The 22982-nt window shown below is 37.0% G+C and overlaps 1 protein-coding gene across 7 annotated transcripts in view; it reads right to left on the bottom strand.

Annotated features, from left to right (window-relative positions):
* Window positions 1-22982, bottom strand: part of TAF1 (TATA-box binding protein associated factor 1) — a 76517-nt gene that overhangs the window by 15076 nt on the left and 38459 nt on the right. For 6 of the 7 annotated variants that reach the window (XM_043458217.1, XM_043458213.1, XM_043458212.1 and 3 more), the window contains exons 29-32: window positions 21792-21859; window positions 20338-20460; window positions 19475-19567; window positions 19306-19390 (exon numbers count right to left, since the gene is read on the bottom strand). In XM_043458217.1, the coding sequence (XP_043314152.1) occupies window positions 19306-19390; window positions 19475-19567; window positions 20338-20460; window positions 21792-21859 (369 nt within the window). Of the gene's footprint in view, window positions 1-8150; window positions 14496-19305; window positions 19391-19474; window positions 19568-20337; window positions 20461-21791; window positions 21860-22982 lie in introns of those variants that run through there. The other variant, XM_043458218.1, reaches the window with a different exon arrangement.

The raw sequence follows: 22982 nt of genomic DNA, 5'->3' as shown, positions 1-22982 counted from the left end.
AGATTCTCAAAGGGGTCCATAACCACCTCCATAAAGCTAAAAATTGTGCTCTATAGTCTGCAGTAATCAAGTGCTTACTAAAAGTAGGATGATCAGCTTTAGGTTTCACAGCTTAGGAAGAAAAGAGTCATCCAATGAAAAGACATACACAGACAACAGGGCCTCTGCAGGAATAATAAAGATGCTGGGGCTGTTGTGGGGGAGAAGAGAGTAAATAGAAACTGAGTTTCAATTTCCCAGTCCCTAAAGAATTACTATACAGAAAATCAGAATTTAGCATGAATAATTCTCAGAATGGCATGAAAATGAATATGAAATATAAGGCTGTCTATGAATTACCACTGTGCCTTACGAGAGAACAAGTGACCCATTTGCAAAAAAGAAACGTTACTTTTGTTTGCAAAAAAGAAAAGTTTTGTTTTTCTCCTCTCTCCTTATTTAGTAATCATGGCAAAGCAGCTGCAAATGTAAACAAATATATTTATATTTATACTTTGCCTCATTCATAAGGACTGGCAGTGGCCTACAGAATTGTCGGGAGCCGTTATGGGAGGTCCCGCCCGTGACAAGGTCATGAAGAAAATACCGGGCAGGCAAGGCCGTCTGAGACCCCATCCATGACGAGGTCATGAGGAAAATACCTGACAGGCAAGGCCGTCTAGGATAAGGGACCCTCCAGGTTGGCCTCGGCCTCTACCCTACCCTATATCCTCCCCTCTTTTCTGCTGTTGTTCTTGTTTGCCCTGCTGCGGATTCTTGTGTTGCCTGCCGAGAGCTCTCCTGCTCCTCTTTCACTGAATGAGAACCAACTTAAAACCCTAATTAATAAATCTCCTGGACGCTGGTACCCTATGAAGGGGCCAGGGATGAAGGAAATGCTTCAGTTCAAACCCTTTAACTGGCATTCTGGCTTGTTTGATAAATGTGTGCTCTCATTGCACAAAGTGCTCATGATTGTTCTAAACATCCTAAGCACAGTACGCTAACAAAAGAAACTATTAAGCATAGGCCCCTTCGCGGGGTGAAAAAAGCTCCACAAATATTATAGCCACAAATGTGCCTAATAGAAAATAGTTTAGATAGAGATTAGCTGGCGACTTCTTGCAGGTAATTAACTTTTAGACTAAGAGCCTGTTTTGTGCCATATCTGCTGTTTTTTAAATCCTTTGCATTTCTGTTCTGTAAAAAATGGAGTCCTATCTAGTTCCCTTGGAGATGACACCTAATAGAAAGAAAATAGATTAACCACAAAAAAGACAGGGTCGGCTACTGAAGTTGCTTAAAGTTGCACCAGGTGCAAACCATAAATTGTCAACAGGCCTGAAAGCCAAAAGATATTATACATAGAGATTAACCATTAAAAAGGCCCTAATAGGCACAGAGCCCTTTGGGGGGTGAGGAAGCCCTATTAGAAAATACAAAAAATATTGTTTTAAAAGTGGTTATTAGATCAACGTTTGATTGATGTTAACGTGCTGAGGTTATGCAGTGGACACTATTGTTAATATGGTTAAAGATATAGTAAAATAAGAGTTTAGCCCTAGTGTAAAAACAATAAGATAATTATTAATTTTAACCAAGAGCGCTAAACAGGGGCTGCCTCACCAGAGCCACAGAGTCTTTGTGTGTTAAACTTTTTATAGATAAATTTAGCTGAGAATTTCTGCAAAAAGACTGACTTTTATGTTAACAAGATTGTATGTCTATTATGTTACAACTTGCTGTACCATGAGACTGCCACTTTTCTGTTTTCTGCTAACCTCAAGGCCAGAAGATAATGTACAAAAAATCTATGGGAAAAGACTCTCATAAACAAAAAATATACAGAGCACACCTGGTTTCGTGAAGGACAAGCTGATGTAATGTTAACCTAAGTCTGTATGCTTATCTGCCCCTTAGAAATGTATCAACTTAGGGTATAAAGGCTACGGTGAAAAATAAAGCAACTGCCAGACTCTGCTGCATATTCCTGGTCTGGTCTCTTTCTTTCTCTCTCTCTCCCTCTAGCAGACTTGGCCCTATCAAGGCCGGTCCTACGTGTCTCTCTCTCCCCGACGTTGTTCATCCTGAGGGTTCCCCTGGATCCTGCTGGGGCTGGACCTCGGCACAGAATCATATGTAATTCAAATTCAAATGTCCCTAAATAGTGATAATTCCAGTGACAGCTTTGGAAAGTTGATACTTTACTAAAATCAAAGAAAATTCCTTTTGTCATTTCTAAGTTAATTTCACTCTTTAGTAATGTCAGGAGAAGAAAGGAAAGCTATAAGCTTTGTAGTTCTAGCAGTGAGACAGCAAACAAGTATTACTGCTATCTAAAAGGTTTCAGAGGAAAAATACCAGTTGAGTTAGCAGTCCTGCACAACCAAGAGAAGGGGGTTTGTAATCACTCTCAAGCTCACATTTCCTTTGAGAACATTTCCACAAATACTAAAAATAACTTTCCTCCTAAAAAGATGAGCACTGTGTCAAAACAAGCATAACAGTGTAGGGGACATGCATGTGTTGCAATGTGAATCATTAAAATTAAAAAATAAAATCTCAGTAGCAGTAGAAAGCTTTAAAAAATCAGTGCCAGATTTAAAAAGAAAAAAAATCTGCACAGCTAATTCCTGAAGAAACTAGAATTACTAAATTCAATTATGCACAGTCAACAGATCCCTAAAAGATAGGCTTGGGCTCTCTCAATTCTGAGATAGATATTTATCTCAAATTAGGTTCAGAAAAAGCCTTTCCTGGTGTCTCAGACAGTAAAGAGTTTGCCAATGCAGGAGACCTGGGTTTGATCCCTGGGTTGGGAAGATCCCCTGCAGAAGGGAATAGCAACTCACTCCAGCATTCTTGCCTGGAGAATTCCATGGACAGAAAAGCCTGGCAAACTACAGTCCACGGGGTTGCAAAGAGTCGGACACAACTGAGCTACAAACACACACCCAGGTCCAGAAAAGGTAAAAAGAGAAGTGAATTTAATCTTGCAGACTGTAGTTAGGCTCTTTACATTAAGATCAAATGCAGATTAAGATGTTTAGTTTCCAAGATAAGATGTTTGAGCTCTCAAACCAGAGTAACAAAACTCAGAATCTGGACTAGAAACTCAAGAAGCTAGAAACTATCCAGAGGGGAATTGGGATAATAAATCTCACTGGACATGGGAAGGATTTACATTCAGGACCTACTTGATAAAAAGACCCAAAGAATGTTAAAATACTTCCCCTCCAAATGAACCATTCCGTTTAGCAACTTAAAAAATATACACATAACCTTGGCTAAACCCGTTCATCTAATATTTCTACAATCAGAAAAAGAACAATACAGACAATTCAAAACACCTTTTCCTGTAGCGTAAAATTTATAACATCTTAACACTTCATTTTTAAGTACTTGCTATCAGCCAGGTACAGTGCCAGCTTCTGATGATAGAAAGATTAAGAAAAAAAAAAAAAAAGACAAAAGCCAAGACATAAGTCCTTGTCCTTGATGTCCTTTCATGGCTTCACAGAATATAACATATACACAAACTGCTAACTGCCAAATCCACTGAATATTTTTCAGACTAAATCCAAGCAGTACCATGTTACATTTGCAATTGACATTCACTTCTTCCTTGAAACTCTCTAAACTTGTGCTTCTACAGCACCATCTCCAATTTTTCTTGGTATTGCACCTCTTTCTCTGGCCATTAGTTCATTCAATAGATAGTTATGGAGTCTTTACTATGTGCGAAGCATTATCCTACACACTGTGGATATAAAACAGACATGGTTTCTGCTTCCATGGAGCTTACAGCAATCACTTATTAGATTTAGGCCATTAAGTCTTTCTACGCCCATTTTTCTTCTATATTCTTCACCTAACTCTGTGTGTGTGTGTGTATTGTGTCCGACTCTTTGCGAGCCCGTGGACTGTAGCCCGCCAGGCTCGTCTGTCCCTGGAATTTCCCATGCAAGAATACTGGAGTGGTTTGCTATGCTCTCCTCCAGGGGATCGTCCTGACCCAAGGATTGAACTCACATCTCATTATGTCTCCTACATAAGCAGGTAGGTTCTTTACCACTAGCACCACCTGGGAAGCCCTCACCTAATTGTACATGATACCAACTATAATAGCTTATATAGAATAAATGAGGAAAGTTAACATTGATTTATAACCCTCATGGTAACAAGGTCTTGTTTTGTTTCTACTAGCACCACAGAAAACACATTGCCTTGAAAATATATTATAAAAATTCCCAGGCTAAAAAGAAAGCCTGTTTTTCCATGTCTCCTTTTTCTTTTAACAAGTGATCATCTTTATTTTCCCAAACAATGTTTTTGAAAATGTGGGCTTTGTTGAAGCCTTAACATTTTCTGGTGCATATCTGTTTACCAGCATATTATAATATCTCACTCACCATAAGCATAGGACTTTCAGTGAGATGTTGCCTTGTAACAGACTGCTATATCACTATTTACTAGCTCAATACAGTACATCAGAAAAGAGGACTAATAAGTTATGGACATCATATGTCTACTCCTTGTCAAATTTAAGCAGAACCTGAATTCTTGAACAACAAATAAATATTCTCACAGAAATGTCAAGTGACAATTACCACTGGGCATTCTTCCTTTACTTCAGACACAGTTTTTTGTTTAATATGAAATCGTTCAGTCATGTCCGATTCTTTGCGACCCCATGGACTGTAGCCTACCAGGTTCCTCCGTCCATGGGATTTTCCAGGCAAGAATACTGGAGTGGGTTGCCATTTCCTTCTCCATAATATATATGTAGACACCCACATATTTTTTATTGAGGCATAGTTGATTTATATTAAAGTGTACAACATAGTAATTCAAAATTTTTATACATTATATTCCCTTTAGTTATAAAATACTGGCTGATGTTCCCTGTGCTATACAATATATCCTTGTACCTTTTTTATACATAGTAGAGGCCACAGCATATTTTTAATTGAAGTATAATTGATTTACAACATTGTGATAGTTTTAGGTATACAGCAAAGTGATTCATTTATTTATATACATTCTTTTTCAGATTCTTTTTCATTATAGATTTTTATAAGATATTGAATATATTAATAGTTCCCTGTACTATATACTAGATCCTTGATATTTAGCTATTTTACATATAGCAATGTGTATCTATTAATTTCAAACATCTAATTTATCCGTTCTTCCACCTTTCCCCTTTGGTAATTGTAAGTTTGTTTTCTTTTTTTAATGTTTTATTTATTTATTGACTGTGCTGAGTCTTTGCTGCTGCGAGAGGCTTTCTCTTTTCATGGTGCATGGACTTCTCATTGTGGTGGGTTCTCTTATTGCAGAGCACAGGGTCCAGAGCATGCAGCCTCAGTAGTTGTGGTGCATAGGCTTAGGTGCCCCATGGTATGTAGGATCTTCCTGGACCAGGGATTGAACCCGTGTCCCCTGCACTGGCAGGCTGATTGTTAATCACTGGGCCACCAGGGAAGCCCTGTAAGTTTGTTTTCTATGTCTGTGAGTCTATTTCTATTTTGTAAATAAGTTCTTTTGTATCACTTTAGATTTTACATGTAAGTAGTATCATATGATCCTTTTTTTATGGTTGAGTGATACTCCATTGTGTGTGTGTGTAAATTCTTTTTTTATTCATTCATCTGTTGATGGACATTTAGGTTGCTTCCATGTCTTGGCTGGTTGTAAACAGTGCTACCATAAACACTGGGGTGCGTATATCTTTTTGAATTAGAGTTTTCATCTTTTCCAGGCAAATGCCTAGGAGTACAACTGCTAGATCATATGGTAACTCTATTTTTCTTTTTTCTTTTTAGAAAAATTTTATTGGAATATAGCTGCTTTACAATGTTGTGTTAGTTTCTGCTGTACAACAAAATGAATCAGCTATATGTATATATATGCCCTCTTTTTTTTTTATCTCCTTCCCACTTAAGGTCACCACTGAACATTGAGCAGAATTCCCTGTGCTATACAGGTTCTCATTAGTTATTTTATACATAGTATCAATACTGTATATATGTCAATCCCAATCTCCCAATTCAACCCACCCCGCCCTTCCCCCCATCCCCCTCTGGTATCCATATGTTTGTTCTCTAAGTCTGTGTTTCTATTTCTGCTTTGCAAACAGGTTTATTTTTATTTTTTAAGGAATCTCCATACTGTTATCCATAATCAGCAGCCACAGCAGTTTTAAAAGCAAAGCAGAAATTCAATTTTTTTCTGAAGCATTCATAATGCTACATAGTTCATTCTTTGCCTTTTTGAGTCATATAGAACCAGAATTTACTTAATCAATATCACATACTTAGATGAAAGAAAAATGGTCCATAACAATGTCAAGTAAAAATTGTACAACCAAATATATGCTTTCATTTGTAAAAAAGAAAAAAAATATATGGTATGTACAAAAAAGGCCCAGATGCTTCACACCAAACCTAATGGTACTCTGGAGAACAGGATGGGAAAAGGAGAAGGACAGGGAGATTTTTCCCTTTCACTTTATACAATTTTATATGGTTTGATTTTTTTTTAATGCACATGTAACTTTTTATGATGGAAAATTCCAGTGTAAGTTATATACTTGAATTTTACAGACATAATTTGGCAAAGATTTTAAAACACTGATAATTCCCAGAGCTGGAAAGATTGTAGGGAAACAGACATTCTCCTTCACTGTCATTTTTATTATAAACAGGTGCAACCCTTTTAGAACACAATTTTAGAACATCTATCAAAATTTCCTACAAATGTACAAGGATATCAATTATGATACAAATATATGTATATATATTATCAATATATATTGTATCATATATATATTTGTATCATATAATATATGTATATATAATATGATACAAATATATGCTATGGAATACATTAAAAAGAATGATAGAGATCTCTATGTACCAACAATAAGACAGGATCAGTAAAGATGTTAATTCTCTCTAGATTGATCTATAGGTTTACCTCAATTCCTATTAAAATTCCAGCAAGACTTTTTTTTGTAGATATAGACAAAATTCTTCTAAAATTTATGTGGAAAGGCAAAAGAATAAGAACACAATTTATAAAAAGAATAAAGTGAGAGGAATCACTCTACCTGATGATAACACTTACAGTAGCTTAGCTGCAGTAATCACGGCAGTGTGCAGAGGGATAGGTCAGTAGAACAAAATAAACCCAGAAGACCCATGTACTTAGCTGATTTTTCACAAAGGTGCTCAGAGCAATTTACTGATGTAACAATAGCCTTCTCAACAAACAATAATGGAACAGTAGAACATCCATAGGCAAAAAGAAAAAGAACCTCAGTCTAAATCTCATATTGTATATAAATTCAAAATGGATCATGGATTTAAATGTACAACACTAAAACTATAAACTTTTAGAAAAGAAAAAATAAGAGGGCTTCCCTGGTGGCTCAGAGGTAAAGAATCCACCTGCCAATGCAGGAGACACAGGTTCGATCCCCGATCTGGGAAGATCCCACATGCTGCAGAGCAGCTAAGCCCATGTACCGCACTACTGAGCCTGTGCTCTAGAGTCTGGGAACCCCAACTACTGAGACCATGTGCTGCAACTACTGAAGCCCAAGAGCCTAGAGCCTTTGCTCTGCAACAAGAGAAGCCACCGCAATGAGAAGCCTGCACACTGCAACTAGAAAGTTGCCCCCACTAGCCACAACTAGAAAAAAGCCTGCACAGCAACGAAGACCTAGCAGAGCCAAAAATAAATAATAAAAATTTTTTAAAAAAGAAAATATAAGAGAAAACCTTTGTGATCCCGAGTAAAGCAACAACTCCTTAGAGACGTACCAGGAGCACAATCCAAAAAGAAAGAACTGATAAATTGGATTTCATCAAAATGAAGCATTTCTGTTCTTCCAGAAATACTGTCCAAGGACTGAAAAGATACAGACTAGAAAAATTCTTTGTAAATCATATATCTAATAAAGGAAGTGTACCTAGAATACATAAAGAACCCTTAAAACTCATTAATCTTAATAATGCAATTAAAACTGGGGCAGGACTTCTCTCATGGCTCAGTGGTAAAGAATCCGCCTGCCAATGCAGGAGACATGTGTTTGATCCCAAGTCCCAGAAGATCCCACGTGCAGTGGGGCAACTAAGCCAATACACCACAACTACTGAGCCCACGTGCTGAAACTGCAGAAGCCCACACACTCCAGAGCCTGTGCTCCACAAGAGAAGCCACCACAATGAGAAGCTGGCACACCACAACCAGACAGTGGCCCCCACTCGCCATAACTGGAGAAAAGCCCGAGCAGCAACAAAGACCCAGTACAGCCAAAACAAAACCTGTGGCAAAGAAACAGACACTTCACCAAAGAAAATACATGGGTGGTGAATATGCGCATGAAAAGATATTTAGTATCAATAGCCATTAGGGGAATGCAAAGTAAAAACACAATGAGAAAGATGAACAGATACAATTTATTTAAATAGTGGTAATACTAAATACTGCAGAGAAACTATGATTGGTTCATTGCTGGAGGAAATGCAAAATGGTACAGGCATTCTGGAAAAGAGTAGAGCAGTTTCTCAGAAAACTACACATATATCTACCATCTCATTCTTGGGCATTTATCTCAGAGAAAGGAAATTTTGCATTCATACAAAATCGTGTACATGAATGTTCATACCAGCTTTATTCATAATGGCAAAATACTGGAGAACTGAATATCTTTCAATGACTGAATAGCTGAACCAACTTCTGGTATGATGAACACTACTCAACAACTTAAAACATGAACTACTGACACATACAATAATTTGAATTATGCCTAGTTCATAGGCATATGAAAAAAAAGGCAATCTCAAAAATATTGTACTACTCTTTATATAAGATGCTCAAGTATCAAAAGTATAGAGATGGAGAACAGCTAGGTGGTTGCCAAGGAACCAGGAGAAAGGTGTGTGCACGTGGAGGGACAGGAATACAAAGAGGTATCATCAGGGAGTTCTTTTGTGATGACAGACCAGTTCTAAACCTTGATTGTGGTGGTTAGGTGATGGCATAAAACTGGATAAAAAATATACATGCACAGATGAATATAGATTTTTTTCAAAGTGCAAACTGAATAAAGTCTGTAATCTTGTTAATGATAATGCATCAATTTCCTGATTTTGATATTGAACCACAGCTATCTAAGATGTTGCCATTGGAGGAAGGTACATAAAATAAAGGGTATACAGGTCTCTACAGACTATTTTTGTAATTTCTTGAGTCTAAATTATTTCAAAATAGAAGCTTAAAAAAAGAGGATCAGGATATATTCATGAACAAAGAGAGCAAATTAAAGGGTAAGTATCTATAAAAATGTCCATTTTTGCCAAAAAAAAAAAAAAAAAGACAAACAGTTAAAAACTAATGTGTAATTATTTACCATGTTTTGAGTAAGTACAGAAAAAAAGATTAAAGGATATACACCAAACTGTTACCTCTAGGGAATAAAACCATGGAAATAGGAGTGTGCGGGTAGGAAGAAGCTTTTCTCTTCTTTTGCAGAAGGAAAGATTTATTACTTGCAGCAAGTAAGAACACTGGGGATCTTTCCCAAAGCAGTGTCTCCGGAAGTTTTAATATTTAATTCTATCTATTTCTGTATCATCTGACCTTTTTTTATAAGAAGTATGAATTACTAAGGAGGTCTGTTGTTTAGTTGCTCAGTCATTCTGGCTCTTCATGACCCCATGGACCATCCACCGGGCTCCTCTGTCCATAGGATTTTCCAGGCAAGAATACTGGAGTGGGTTGCCATTTCCCTCTCCAATTAGAGGTTTATCTGACAAAAATGCAAATGATAGGTTAGAAAGAGGTAAGTCTAGAAGTCTAGAGGCTGGGATATTGGCCAGGTGACTATTTATTGTACTAATTTAGGCAAAATATAATGAGGGTTTTAGTGATATGCTGGAAGTCAGGGATCTATTCAACAGGAAGAATCAAAAATACCTGTGAGGTTTCCAGCTGCTACTCAGTGATGCTAGTAACCCATTAAATCCAGACTGGAAACAGTAAAGGAGTGAGTCAAGTAAAGGACACAGGGAGAAAGTTGGAATGCAGAAGGACAGTAGAATATTCAGTTTGAAGCATGTTTCAAGTTCCACTGGGACATCCAAGAGGAAATGTTCAGCAGGTGGTTGGGATATATATAGATCTTTGCCCAGAATAGAGTTAAGAGTCATCAGAAAGAGGTGGTGGTTAAACTTGTAGTAACAAGCAGAATAACATTCAGTAAAGGAGACTGAAAAGTAATGGTAATTCATGTCAATGTATGGCAAAAACCACTACAATATTGTAATTAGCCTCCAACTAATAAAAATAAATGGAAAAAAAAAGTAATGGTCTAAGAGGTAGAAGGAAAGTAAGAGCTGAAAGTTGTCATGAAGCCAATCATACTATAATTCCAAGGAAGAAATGCTCAATGATGTCAAAGAGTGGGGTGAGGTAAAGATAAGGACTGAAAAGTGCCCACTATACCTGGCAATTATGTGATCCTGTTCACTTGGTATGCTTGGCAGAGTAGAAACTAGATTAAAGCTGAGTGAGACACGGATGGCAGGTAAAGAATAGAGAGACACATTACATGTTCATTTAAAAAGAAAGAAAAAAAAAGAAATTCTGATCCATGCTACAACATGGATAGTTGAACCTTGGAAGCATTATGCAAAGTGAAATAAAAGCCAGATACAAAAGGACAAATATTTTATTTATTGTATGATTCTACTCATATAAGGTTCCTGGGAGAGGCAAATTCACTGAAAGAAAGTAGAGTAGAGTTTACCAAGAACTGGGGGTGGTAGAATGGGGATGCTGAGCTTCTGTTTGGGAGAAAGAAATGGTTCTGGAAACCGATAGTGGTGATGCTTGCACAACATTATGAATGTACTTAATGCCAGCGAATTGTAAATTTAAAAATGGGTGAAAAGGTAAATTTTTATGTCATGTATATTTTACCACAATAAAAACAAACAAAAAGTCAGTTATGAAAAGAATGGATGGCAGCAAGGGCCTGAAGCGGTATCAAAAGAGATTTTATTTTCTTTAATGATGTGAGACTTAACCTCCATGTAGGAATACTTATACCTTGGCCCCAATCTAAGGAAAGTTATTGACAGAAAAAAAGAACCTTAATATTTATTAATGGCCAAACTTACAGACAGACTTAGAAACTAGTATACAAAAATACTTTAAGCATTATATTAACCTGTTAACAATACTATTCTTCAAACTGATTGAAACCTTTAGATTTAATAACCACTTTGCAGGAGGGGAGCACATGTACAATAGTAGCAAAACTCTTAAATTAGCCAGGAATAAACTCAACAACAAAAACAGTAGATGCTCAATAACAATAAAAACTATAAAACATAAAGAAATAAACAAAAGATGCCTAGAAATTATACAACATAACCTAAAAGTCTTTATTGACAAAGGTAAAAGAACAAGTGAATAAATGAAGAAACATGAGCTTTTAGATGGAGAAACATATTACAAAGATATACATTCTCTTCAAATTAATCCATAAATTAAAATAAGATTTCAAAATTATCTGTCACTGACAAGTTAGAATTTAACAAAAATGATCCTAGAGTTTATTTAGGCTAATTGGGGAAAGATAGTCACATCAGAGGAATTTAAAATTATAATGTCTAAATGATAATCAGAGACACTATCTGGTGATAATAGTGCAGATTAGATAAATAAATAAAACAGAAAGCTCCAAAATAGGTTAAAGAATATATAAGAATCTACTACATGATAAAGGTAGCATTTTGTACTAATGTACAAAAGGACAGACCATTCCATAAGTACAACTTGGACACTATGGCTAATTCTTTGGAAGAGAAAGTAAGTTAGATATTTACCTTATATCTTAGATTCTATTTTTAAAAATCAGTAAATGTTTAAATATTATACATATTAGAAGAAAATATAGTTGGCTATCTCAGAGTAGGGAAGGTCTTTTAAACAATTATACAGAAATCTAAACAGCAAAGACTGATAAATATAACTACATAAAAATGAAATTTCTATCTCAGAAAATACAATAAACCTAAAGACCTTCTTGGGCACAATAGAGTAATTGCTACTGAATTAGTCTTCCCACTGTAACCAGAAAACTGCAAAAAAAATAAATGAACCAACTGTTTCTGACCAAGAAGTATAGGACTGTCATTCTTGAGAGAAAGGAAATAAAGGAAGTGAGCCCTACAATTGTCCTTGGCTTTCTGCTGAATCCAAGAAAAGCACAGCAGTCTGACTAAGCCATAGAAACAGATACTGGAGTCTGAGGAGGCTAGAACAGTTGGAAATTGCAGGACAGAACTGGAGAGGAGGGAACTCCAGACAATCTAAGATCTGCAGAAAAGCTCTCTTAAATCTTCAGCTGAATGCTAAGCTGCACATGTGTATACGATGAGCTCCACAAAAGAGTCCTATACACAGAACTATTAGAGATCACACAGGGTTGGGAGTTACTCAAACAAAAGTGTAGAAAAAAACTTCCCTGGAGATTTTTAGGGTAAATTTATTGTTTTATCTAATCTAAAACTTCAGGCACTCAGATTTTATGATATGTGATCTATTTATCATAGATAAGATGGCTTCTTATTAATTTTTGGTTGGAAGAACACTGGAGGAGGAACTTGCTAGGAAATTCTTTGGGAAAAGGGGTTTCATCACGAATAGTTTGGCATCATCTATTGGTACAGACTATGCGGGCGTGTGTGCATGCTCAGTCATGTCCAACTCTCTGCAACCCCATTGACTGTAGTCCGCCAGGCTCCTCTGTCCATGGGATTCTCCAGGCAAGGATACTGGAGTGGGTTGTCATGCCCTCCTCCAGGGGATCTTTCCGACTCAAGGATCAAACTTGTGTCTCCTGTCTCCTGCATTGGCAGGCGGATTCTATACCACTGAGCCACCTGGGAAGCCCACAGACTATACAGTTTATCTTAAATTTAATCAAACATTAAGTATTAAGGCCTCTGCCAACTACTTTACGGTTTTGCTAAGACTGGTATAAAGTTTGGGTTGTGTTTTTCAGACAGGATTTCTTTATCTGTATTATTCTCACCAACATGGAATGTTATATGACTTTTATTGCGAATAGTTCTGATCCCAAGTTTTGGGTTTCTCTGATTATTAATGTTCCTTCAAATGTAATCTGAACATGAACAGAGGCTCTGCGATTGATTCAGCACCTATGTGGTAGCTGAACAGACCTAAAGGCTTAAACTCTAATACTAGTGTGCAGTCTATCACCACCACCTCTAGTACAAGACCTGAGTCCTCCAACATATACTGCATACTTCTAGGTGAAGTATTACTTATCTTTCACTTGTTGCTCGATGATCCTGACCTTAGTGCTAAGCATTCTAGCTATGTACAACTTAGCTCATATGTTATATACATGATAATGAAAGTATGTAAAACGCTATAGAAATATGCCATTATGCAGTGTGATATGTGTGAAGAATTTGAATGGAAAGGGTCAAAATAATGTTAACCAGAGATACCATTCTAACTTTGCTAGTAAAATTTTTTGAAATAAAAAGGTTAAAGCAGGGAATAGATTCCACATGGACTTTATCACTATTAATTAGAAATAGAGGCAGGTTCATATCTGGCCAACCAACACAGTTTTAAATAAAAGTATTATTTTGTATATAGTACCTGATGGTAGGAAACATCTCATATGTGCCTTCAACTCCATAATGGATATCCTTTTAGCACAAAAAAAGGGCACATTTCTTATCACATGACACCACTAACCCTTTCTGCCCTATTCAGAGGTTTCTTATACTCTCATCCACTGGTTAAGGATGAGGGGAAGACAGCCTTCTAGGCTGTCTACTGCTGCTACCAAATTATTATTTACTTCCCCTTGGGGGAAAAAAAATTCCTCCTACTTTGAGGCTTGTTCTCTACCATGCCAGAGGTTGAAAACGAGCTGCCTTGGAGCTAGATTTGGCCAGCAGATAGATGTTTTTATTTGGCTTTCAGAGTTAAAAAATTTTTTCTAAACAATTTGCAAATATGTAAAAATGGGAAATGTCACATGTACACAAAATCCAGATTTTCAGCTTCTCCTGAAAAATTAAGATACCAAGTGACATGGATACTCATCTCCTTAGGAAACAATCAGATGCAGTAAAGTACAAGCCTCTTTAGATGGAATATACATACTCTTCCAGTTTACCACAATCCACACTTGGCCCACCTCAACTCATTTACATTACTTGCCTGGCCCCTATAGGCCACTTGAGTTTGAGATCTCTGCTCTTCACCTTTACTCACCATCATTAACCAACTCACATTCACCAAGGACTTACACACCTGGCACAATCTTCTTGGCTCCAAATCCCTCTCCACTATGATGGGTTACTCTAATGTTCATATGTACCACCTATCCAAAATCCTTGCAAATCTTCATGCCAATGGTTTGCACCTCCATTCCAGCCAAACATATACGAAAGCTGTGGTACATATACACAATGGAATATTACTCAGCCATTAAAAAGAATACATTTGAATCAGTTCTAATGAGATAGATGAAACTGGAGCCCATTATACAGAGTGAAGTAAGCCAGAAAGATAAACACCAATACAGTATACTAAACACATATATATGGAGTTTAGAAAGATGGTAACAATAACCCTATATGCAAGACAGAAAAAGAGACACAGATGTATAGAACAGACTTTTGGACTCTATGGGAGAAGGCGAGGGTGGGATGATCTGAGAGAAGAGCATTGAAACATGTATATTGTCAAGTGTGAAACAGATCGCCAGTCCAGGTTGGACGCATGAGACAAGTGCTCAGGGCTGGTGCACTGGGATGACCCAGAGGGATAGGATGGGGAGGCAGGTGGGAGGGGGGTCCAGGATGGGGAACACATGTAAAACCATGGCTGATTCATTCTCTTCAAATTCTCTCTCCCGCCACCTTACTCATTCTTAGCAAAAGACCATGTTTGCTATTTTGCAGAGAAAATGAGAGGCTACTGGGCAGAGAAATTCTCAATGTTTATATTACCATTCTCACAGGAATCTTATCTCATATTCTTTATTTTCTTCTCTTTCATCTATACAAAGGTCCCCTCTGTCCAACTGACTCATCCCTTCTAACACACTGATTACAGTCTTCCTTCTTCCCTTCATAGGCAAATTTCAGCCTCCACTTTTTAAATTCTCATTCACTCATATCCTCTGTAGTCTGGCTTTTGATTCTACCACTGTACTGAACTAGCTCTTCTAATGACCGTTCTCTTTGGTCTTCTCTGTAGCACTTATCTGCTGGCCATTTTCCTATTCTCTAGGTTTCTAGGGCATTACTCTCTTCTGGTTTTCCTTCTTTCATCCTGGTCACTCCCCAGTATTCTCCACCCTATCCCTTAAATGCTGCTTTGGTATCTGTCAAATATATTCTCATCCTACATTCTCTCTTAACAGTGGTTCTTAACTTTTTTGGGACACATATAACTTTGATAATCTGATAAAGCTATGGTCTTTCTACCCAGAAAAACATACAATTGTATTTCAGCTACAGCATCAGGGGGTTCAAGGAATGTACCTGACTCCCTATTTGAACTCATCTACTTATATTTGTATATGCTGATGATTTGAAAAAATATCCATATATACAAACAGTACAGACTATTCCTCTAAGCTCTGGACCTCTATTATCTACTCAAAGTCTTTACTTGATGCCCTACCTCAATACAACACAGCCCAAATTGAACTCTACCACTTTTCCTCCAAAACTACTCCTCCTTTATTTCCTATTATAGTCAGCCCTCTGTATCCATGGGTTCCACAATGATGGAATCATTGGGCAAAAACATTTGTGAAAAAAATTTCAGAAAGTTCCAAATTGCAAAAACTGATTTTTCTGCACACTGGAAACTATTTACAATGTATTTATAACTGTTTACATAGCATTTACATTGTATAAGTATTGTAAGTAATCTAGAGATGATTTAAAGTATATGGGAGAATGTGTGACAGTTAGATGCAGATACTACGCCATTTTACAAGTGACTTGAGCATCTACAGATTTTGGTATCCTTGGGAGTCGTGGATATCGAGGGATGACTATATTAGTCAATGATTCCACCAGTTTGCCCAAGTCAGAATTCTGAATGTCATCTGACTTATCCACCCTTCCAAAAACCAGATTTTTAAAATTAACAAAAGCACTTCATGCTCAATTTTAAAAATTCAAACACCTAAGTACAAAAAAGCATAAAGTGAAGATTATACTCCACCTCTCCCTTTAGTAATTCTGCCTTATGACAACAATTGAACTAAATAGTGACTGAGCCCTTTAGATGGGCTCTTCAGTTCATCATTACTACTGAGCCCATTTCACTCATTTATGTTACCTGTCTGGCCTCCATAGGATCTAAATTTACAAATCCTTCTGTATATACTGTTGAGTGATCTAGTTTTCATCAATATATATCTTGGATATATTTGGGTATCAGCATATACAAGATACAGCTTTATTTGTTAGCTAATCTACCATTCTGATGACTAAACAGTATTCCATCATATAGATATACCATAGTTTAACTACTAATAATTTCTTATTGTTGAATATTTTAGAATGCTGTTTTCTTAATTACAAAGTTGCAATTACAAACACATGTACATTGGCACATATGCCTTTGCAAACTTGTACGGAATATTCCTGAGATGAACTTGCTTAGTCAAAAGGAATACACATTTATAGTCCTCTAAAAAGTTTGTACCAATTTATGTTTTCACCAAGAGAATAGGAGTACTTGGCATCATTTTAAATTCTCCCTGTCCTTTACTTATACCCTGAATTTCCAACCATTTATGAAGGTTATCAAGCCTAGTTCCTCAATATCTCTACCTTCTGTCCCCATCTTTCCATTTTTATTGCTTTGTAACTTAGTTCAAGCTCTCAGTACTTTAACTTGGACTGTTGTCAATAGTTTCTTTATTGGTGATCTGTCTTTTTAAAGGCTTAGTGAGACATACTAGGTGCCTGTCATGATTTGGCCCCACCTAACTTTAAGAACTCCTTTATTCACACCCAAACTAGCTCCCACTCTGCACCATAGCCAAACTCAACTGTTTGCACTTCCCTATTCAAGGGGCTCTCATCTTTCTAGCATTTGCACTCTCAATCCGGAACTTCTTCCCTACCTTTCTCCACTTGACTATCTGCTCAGCACAGCAGGTGCTCAATAAGGAATTAGCTGCAATAATCATCATCCTTTAAATTTTAGCTCAAAAACCACCTCCTCTTGAAAGAGTTTCCTGCTTTCCATACCAGTAGAAAACTTGGAAAACTACAAAAGATGAACATGAAGATAATCCTAACCTTACATCTCAGAAATAACCACTATTATCATCACTTTTTAATGTATCTTTTCATAAAAAGCATAACTGAGATGAAATTAAAGTTAGGTGTTTTACTTTTCTCACTTAATATTCTAAGCACTTTTGTCATTAGTTTTTTAGAATAAGCTTTCCATCTTTACACAATAATCTATCATGCAGTTGGTACACTAACTAGTCATTCCCTTTACATTAACCATTCAAGTTATTTCTCATTAATATAAATGACATTATTGTGAATAGCTTTGTCTGTATCTCTGATTAGGACAGATTATATCTTACTACATGAGAAGGGCGGCGGCACCGGCGCGAGCCCTTTGTCAGCCGCTGCCTCAGCCTAAGCTGGGGAAGGCCGGAAACCTAGGCAATGCTCTTAAATTCCCTTAGCGCCCTCTTCTTTTTTGCTTCATCAGTTACATGGGACTGTCATTTTGCTGCTTAATTCTTTCAGTATTCTTCCATTTAGGATAAAGTAAAGGAAATCAGTCCTGAATATTCATTGGAAGGACTGATGCTGAAGCTGAAGCTCCAATACTTTAGCCACCTGATGCCAAGAAGCTGACTCATTGGAAAAGACCCTGATGCTGGGCAAGACTAAAGGCAGGAGGAGAAGGGGACAACAGATGGTGAGATGGTTGGATGGCATCACTGACTCGATGAACATGAATTTGAGCAAGCTCTGGGAGTTGGTGATGGACAGGGAAGCCTGGCATGCTACAGTCCATGGGGTCGCAAACAGTCGGACATTGACTGAGCGACTGAACTGAAAAACTTTTAAGTATGGCATATGGCATACACTAGGTCCTCTTATGATTTGACATCTACTTCTCTACATATAACCAGTCATTCACTAAATTTAACTCTACACTTAACTGCAACCCCAATAACTCGTTTCTTAAACCCAAGATGTAATTTCAGGCTTCTGTGCCTTCACATATTGCTATTCTCTCTGCCGAGAATGCTGTCTCCTCCACATCCTTTGCTTCGTAAACTCCACTGATCCTTTAGAACTCAGCTTAAGAAAATTCTATTATAGGAAGCTTCCTCTCATTCCACTCTGATTAAGATATTCTGTTTCTGTTTTACTTTGGCACTCTGTGCATGCATCCAGCATTACATCTAAGTTCTGTGATTTTTCTTTTGTTTTCCCAACTAAACTATAACCAATTTGGGGGCAGAGAACATATCTAATTTTATTTTATATTTGTAATATCTATCAGTGCCAGCACATACTAGGTGCTCAATAGATGTTTATTTAACAAGTGAGCTGTTCAAAACTGAACTTTATTAACTTGTTTACAAAGCCTTCCTAACCCTTAGGTGAAGGTGCTCCTTCCTCTCCTCTAGGGCACTTCATACATCCTTCTAATATAGCCCCTGATAAGCTGCATTTTAACTGTTTCTCTTCACCGACTGGACTGTGAATTACATGAGGACAGTGATGTCTTTCCCATCAGTAGATTGAGTAGCTAGCATAGAACCTGACACATATCATTCAATCAGTTCATATACTGAGCAGGAATTCCATGCTCTGAGGAAGCACACCATGGTCTATCTTAACACATTTCCCTAAGTTCCATCAAAGGGCCTGGGGAATAGGTAAGCTTTCACAACTCATGGAAAGTAGTGATGGCCCAAAGTGACATCTATATGATTTTTATTCTCATCTCATTTTTCTGTGCTTTTGAAGTTTAGAAAATAAATGCACATTGCTTTGTCATCATTAAACATTATTAGCAAATTTTATAGAACACACTAAAAGATGTCTTTTTTTAAAATGCAGAGTTAAGTCACTTGATTGACTCTGCTGACTATCACAGCTCAAGCCTGCTTTATGCACTTAACTTTTAATAATGCTAACTAATGTTGGGTGGATATACTGATGGAAAGAGAAAAAAAGGAGAAATACTCACCATTGTATTTAACACTGTTGGCCAGAATAAGGTTGACATCGTCTAGAAAGCTCTCCCGACTCTGATACTTGTGCTTGGAGATATTCTGTGATTAAAAGAGATCAAGGGACTGAGATACACATATAAAGTTACTTGCTTCCAAAAAGACATTTTAAACCAAATCACTCACTTTACGTATGGTCTCTAAATCCATTGGACTGACAATTACTTTGTAATAATCTGGAACAAACTTCTTATTAACTGGGTGATGAAACGGCCAAGACTAGTAAAAAGAAAGCATGAGAAATTAAATAGAAACCATTCTTTATATCAGAGCTTCTCAACCTTCACTGGATCATAATGTTAAGACCCTGACAAAAGCTATGGACCCTTTCCCCAGAAAGACACATAATCACACAAAACTTTGCATGTGTTCATGGATTCTTTTAAGGGTTCATGTGCCCTGACAGGGTAAGGACCCCTGCTCTATATTCACAATTAAAATCTCTCATCCCCTAGTCCCATGTAGAGGGTTCACAGCATTATTGCATACACAACATATGCCTAAAACACAAAAGGAAACTCAGTTCAGAATTCCCTAGGGAAGATCATTATAACAAAATGATATAGAGACCCAACATGGGAGCCCTGTCATAAAGTTGCAAAAGGGAAAAACTGAAACAAAAGACAACAAATGCTGGGTAATTATCAAACTCTCGTTTGTCAAGAAGCACCTCTAAATCCAAAGCCTCCCATGTTACCTGGCATCCTAATTTCTCTCTCGAGCTACCTGAATGTCAACAGGAATAAAGAACCTCTCTATATCACAGATTCCTGGCCTCTTTGATTTCAATGATAATGCACTCATACAGCAAAAAGGTTTCTTTTTAAAATTATATACCAGCTTGAAAAGAAGAAAAGAATTACATACCAGTTTGAATTGACAAACACCACACTCCAGACTCCCCAGTCATACACACACATGCAAACACTCTTTTGTCCTTTCCTTTCCTTTGTACTGTCTTCACAATATTCAACATACAGACCACTTACATCTGGAACTGCCATCATTTTCTGGGTGACAATGTTGTCCAGAATAAAAGAAAATGCCACTTGGTCGTCATCATCCAGCAAGGGGTTGATAGCTTTCTCTAAACGAGCCAATTTATCTTCTTTCTGACATGAAACAAAGCAAAGGAAACATAAAGGTTTCCCTGAGGTAGAATCATCATAGAGTATTAAGGACAATTAATATTTCTCTTGTCCCAAAAAGTCTAACTTTGAATTGTAAACTCATCTGTTCTAGACAAAAATTCAGATAAGAAATAATACTCCAGTAAAAGGATCAAAAGAGATGTGTCAACCACTCTTATAGGTATTCTACCTTCTATTCTTGTAGATGATCAAAAATATACACTCTTGGGCAACAATAGCTTAGCTCCCTCAACAAAAACATCTTCACCAAATTAAGTTTTAATATCACACTGCTTTTGCTGTAAAACTATCACTGAAAACACTGGACACATTATTGTTGATTAGTAACTTTTGTACAAGGGAATCTAACCCAATAAATTCATTTTAGACTATACTATGAAAAAGTCTGTGTATCAATTGCTTCATGTCCTAACCCACTAAAAATCTTCTTAAAAATTATTTTTGGCTGCACTGAATCTCTGTTGTTGTGCGAGGGCTTTCTCTAGTTGCAGTGCATGGGCTTCTCATTGCAATGGCTTCTCCTGTTGTGGAGCACAGGCTCTAGAGCTTGGGCTCAGCAGCGGTGGTGTGTGGGCTTAGTCGCCCTGTGGCATGTGGAATATTTCCCCACTAGGGATCGAACCCGTGTCCCCTGCATTGGCAGTTGGATTCTTAACCACTGGACCACCAGGGAAGACCATGTCTTTTAAGTTTTTTTTTTTTTTTAATTTTAGCCTTTCTAAGTGGGTATGAAGTATTAACTGGCTTAACTGGTTTAAATTTTTATTTCCACAATGATCAACCAAACTTATAATCTTTTCATGTTTATTGGCCATTTGGCAATCTTTTATGAAATTTCTACTTCAATATTAACATCATCACATTTATATTTTTTAGGCCTGTACAGCTGCCATATTTTGTTGTTGTTAAGAAGATAAAATAGAGATTATCTTTTAAAAATTAAAATTTCTCCCTGGCAAAATAGTCTCTTAGCTTCAGCTGGCTTTCCAGGAAGTCAATTTCCTTAGCCCTTTCTAAAGTGTTATGTGGATTTTAGATTTTAATCCTAGTTCTACTATTTAACAGCCATGATGCCCAAGACAAGTTAGTTTCTCCTATGGACCTCAGTTTTTCCATCAACAAAAGGGAAGGAATTAGACTATATGATTTCTAAGGTCCCCTCCAGACTCTAATGTACGAAAGACCTGCTTCTCTCTCATTTCTCTAATCTTCTGTTACATTCCCTACTTCCTCAATTCTGGTACCTGCCAGCTTCAAATTCTACCACCTTTCTCTCATTTTAAATGTCTTACCTCTTTAAGTTTTTCATCACAGAGATCTAGCATTGATTGAGAGATCTGGGTCAGTGAATGCTTTGGCCCTAGATTACGGAGAAACAAACAGGAAGAGATGAGACCACGGACATGGGAGGCAAGAGTATCAGCACCTCTCCAGACTTGCACCAACCTAGCTGCTGAGTCAGACAGATACATCAGTCTTACCTCCATTTTTCAGTGTCTAACACATAGCAGATACATAATATGGATGAATAAACTAATTTTAATTCTCTCCCTTATTTGTGTATATCCACACACAGCAGTACTACCTTTGATACACAGCATACTACCTTCAATACTGCTGCCTTTAATACCTTGAAAATAATACCATTGATAGGAAAATGACAATTTATTTAAAGATGACTAAGGAGATCATCTTTCCATATTTAGCATTCAAAATTTGTGACGGCAATTTTTGTTTGCAGAACTCGTGGTTTGTGATGTCCGTCTAACATATGGCTAATCCAAAGCCTTTGTCAGAAAACAATCTCCATCCTAGCTCAGACTACTACTTTAGTTTCCCTGAAGTCCCTAACAAGAGTTTCACAAAATCCTCCAACTATCACCTACATTCCCTGCTTATGGCTACCCTAATTTAAGCTCATCATAGGGAAAGTCAAAACATTTCTTCTAAACAGTAATTCTGTTTCCTTGCAGTATCCTTTGTTTATCTTCCTGTCAATTCTTTCAAAGTAAGTGCTCCCCAGAGCCTAAACCTCAGCTCTATCCTCAACTACTTATTAATTAATTAGCAGGCATTTATTTATTCATTCAGCAATTGTTTAATGACTGTGACATGTTCAATGATGAGATTAAAGGGAAAATATGACACAAGTCCTACCTTAGAGAGTTCTTGGTTTAGTCAAAGAAAATGACATGAAAATAAATTGCTATATGACAAGGTATAAGTGCTTGAAGTATCTATGTGTGAAATGATATGATATCTGGAAATATAAATAATGAACAAGACTGGCCATATGTTGGTAAGTGCTGAACTGCGTGAATAGGTGCAGTGAAGTTTATTTACTTTCTCTCTACTTCTGTATATGCCTAACAATTTCCATAATAAAAGTTTTTAAAAAGTGAGTGTAAGTGCAAATAGAGGAATATACTGATTACTATGAACTGTGGAGGGTTTGTAACAGTTTCAAAACAATTAAATCTGAG

This window comes from Cervus canadensis, chromosome X (genome assembly GCF_019320065.1).
Source record: "Cervus canadensis isolate Bull #8, Minnesota chromosome X, ASM1932006v1, whole genome shotgun sequence".
Classification (NCBI taxonomy): Eukaryota; Metazoa; Chordata; class Mammalia; order Artiodactyla; family Cervidae; genus Cervus; species Cervus canadensis.
The sequence above is the reverse complement of the archived record's forward strand: the minus strand, read 5'-3'. Positions and strand labels throughout refer to the sequence as shown.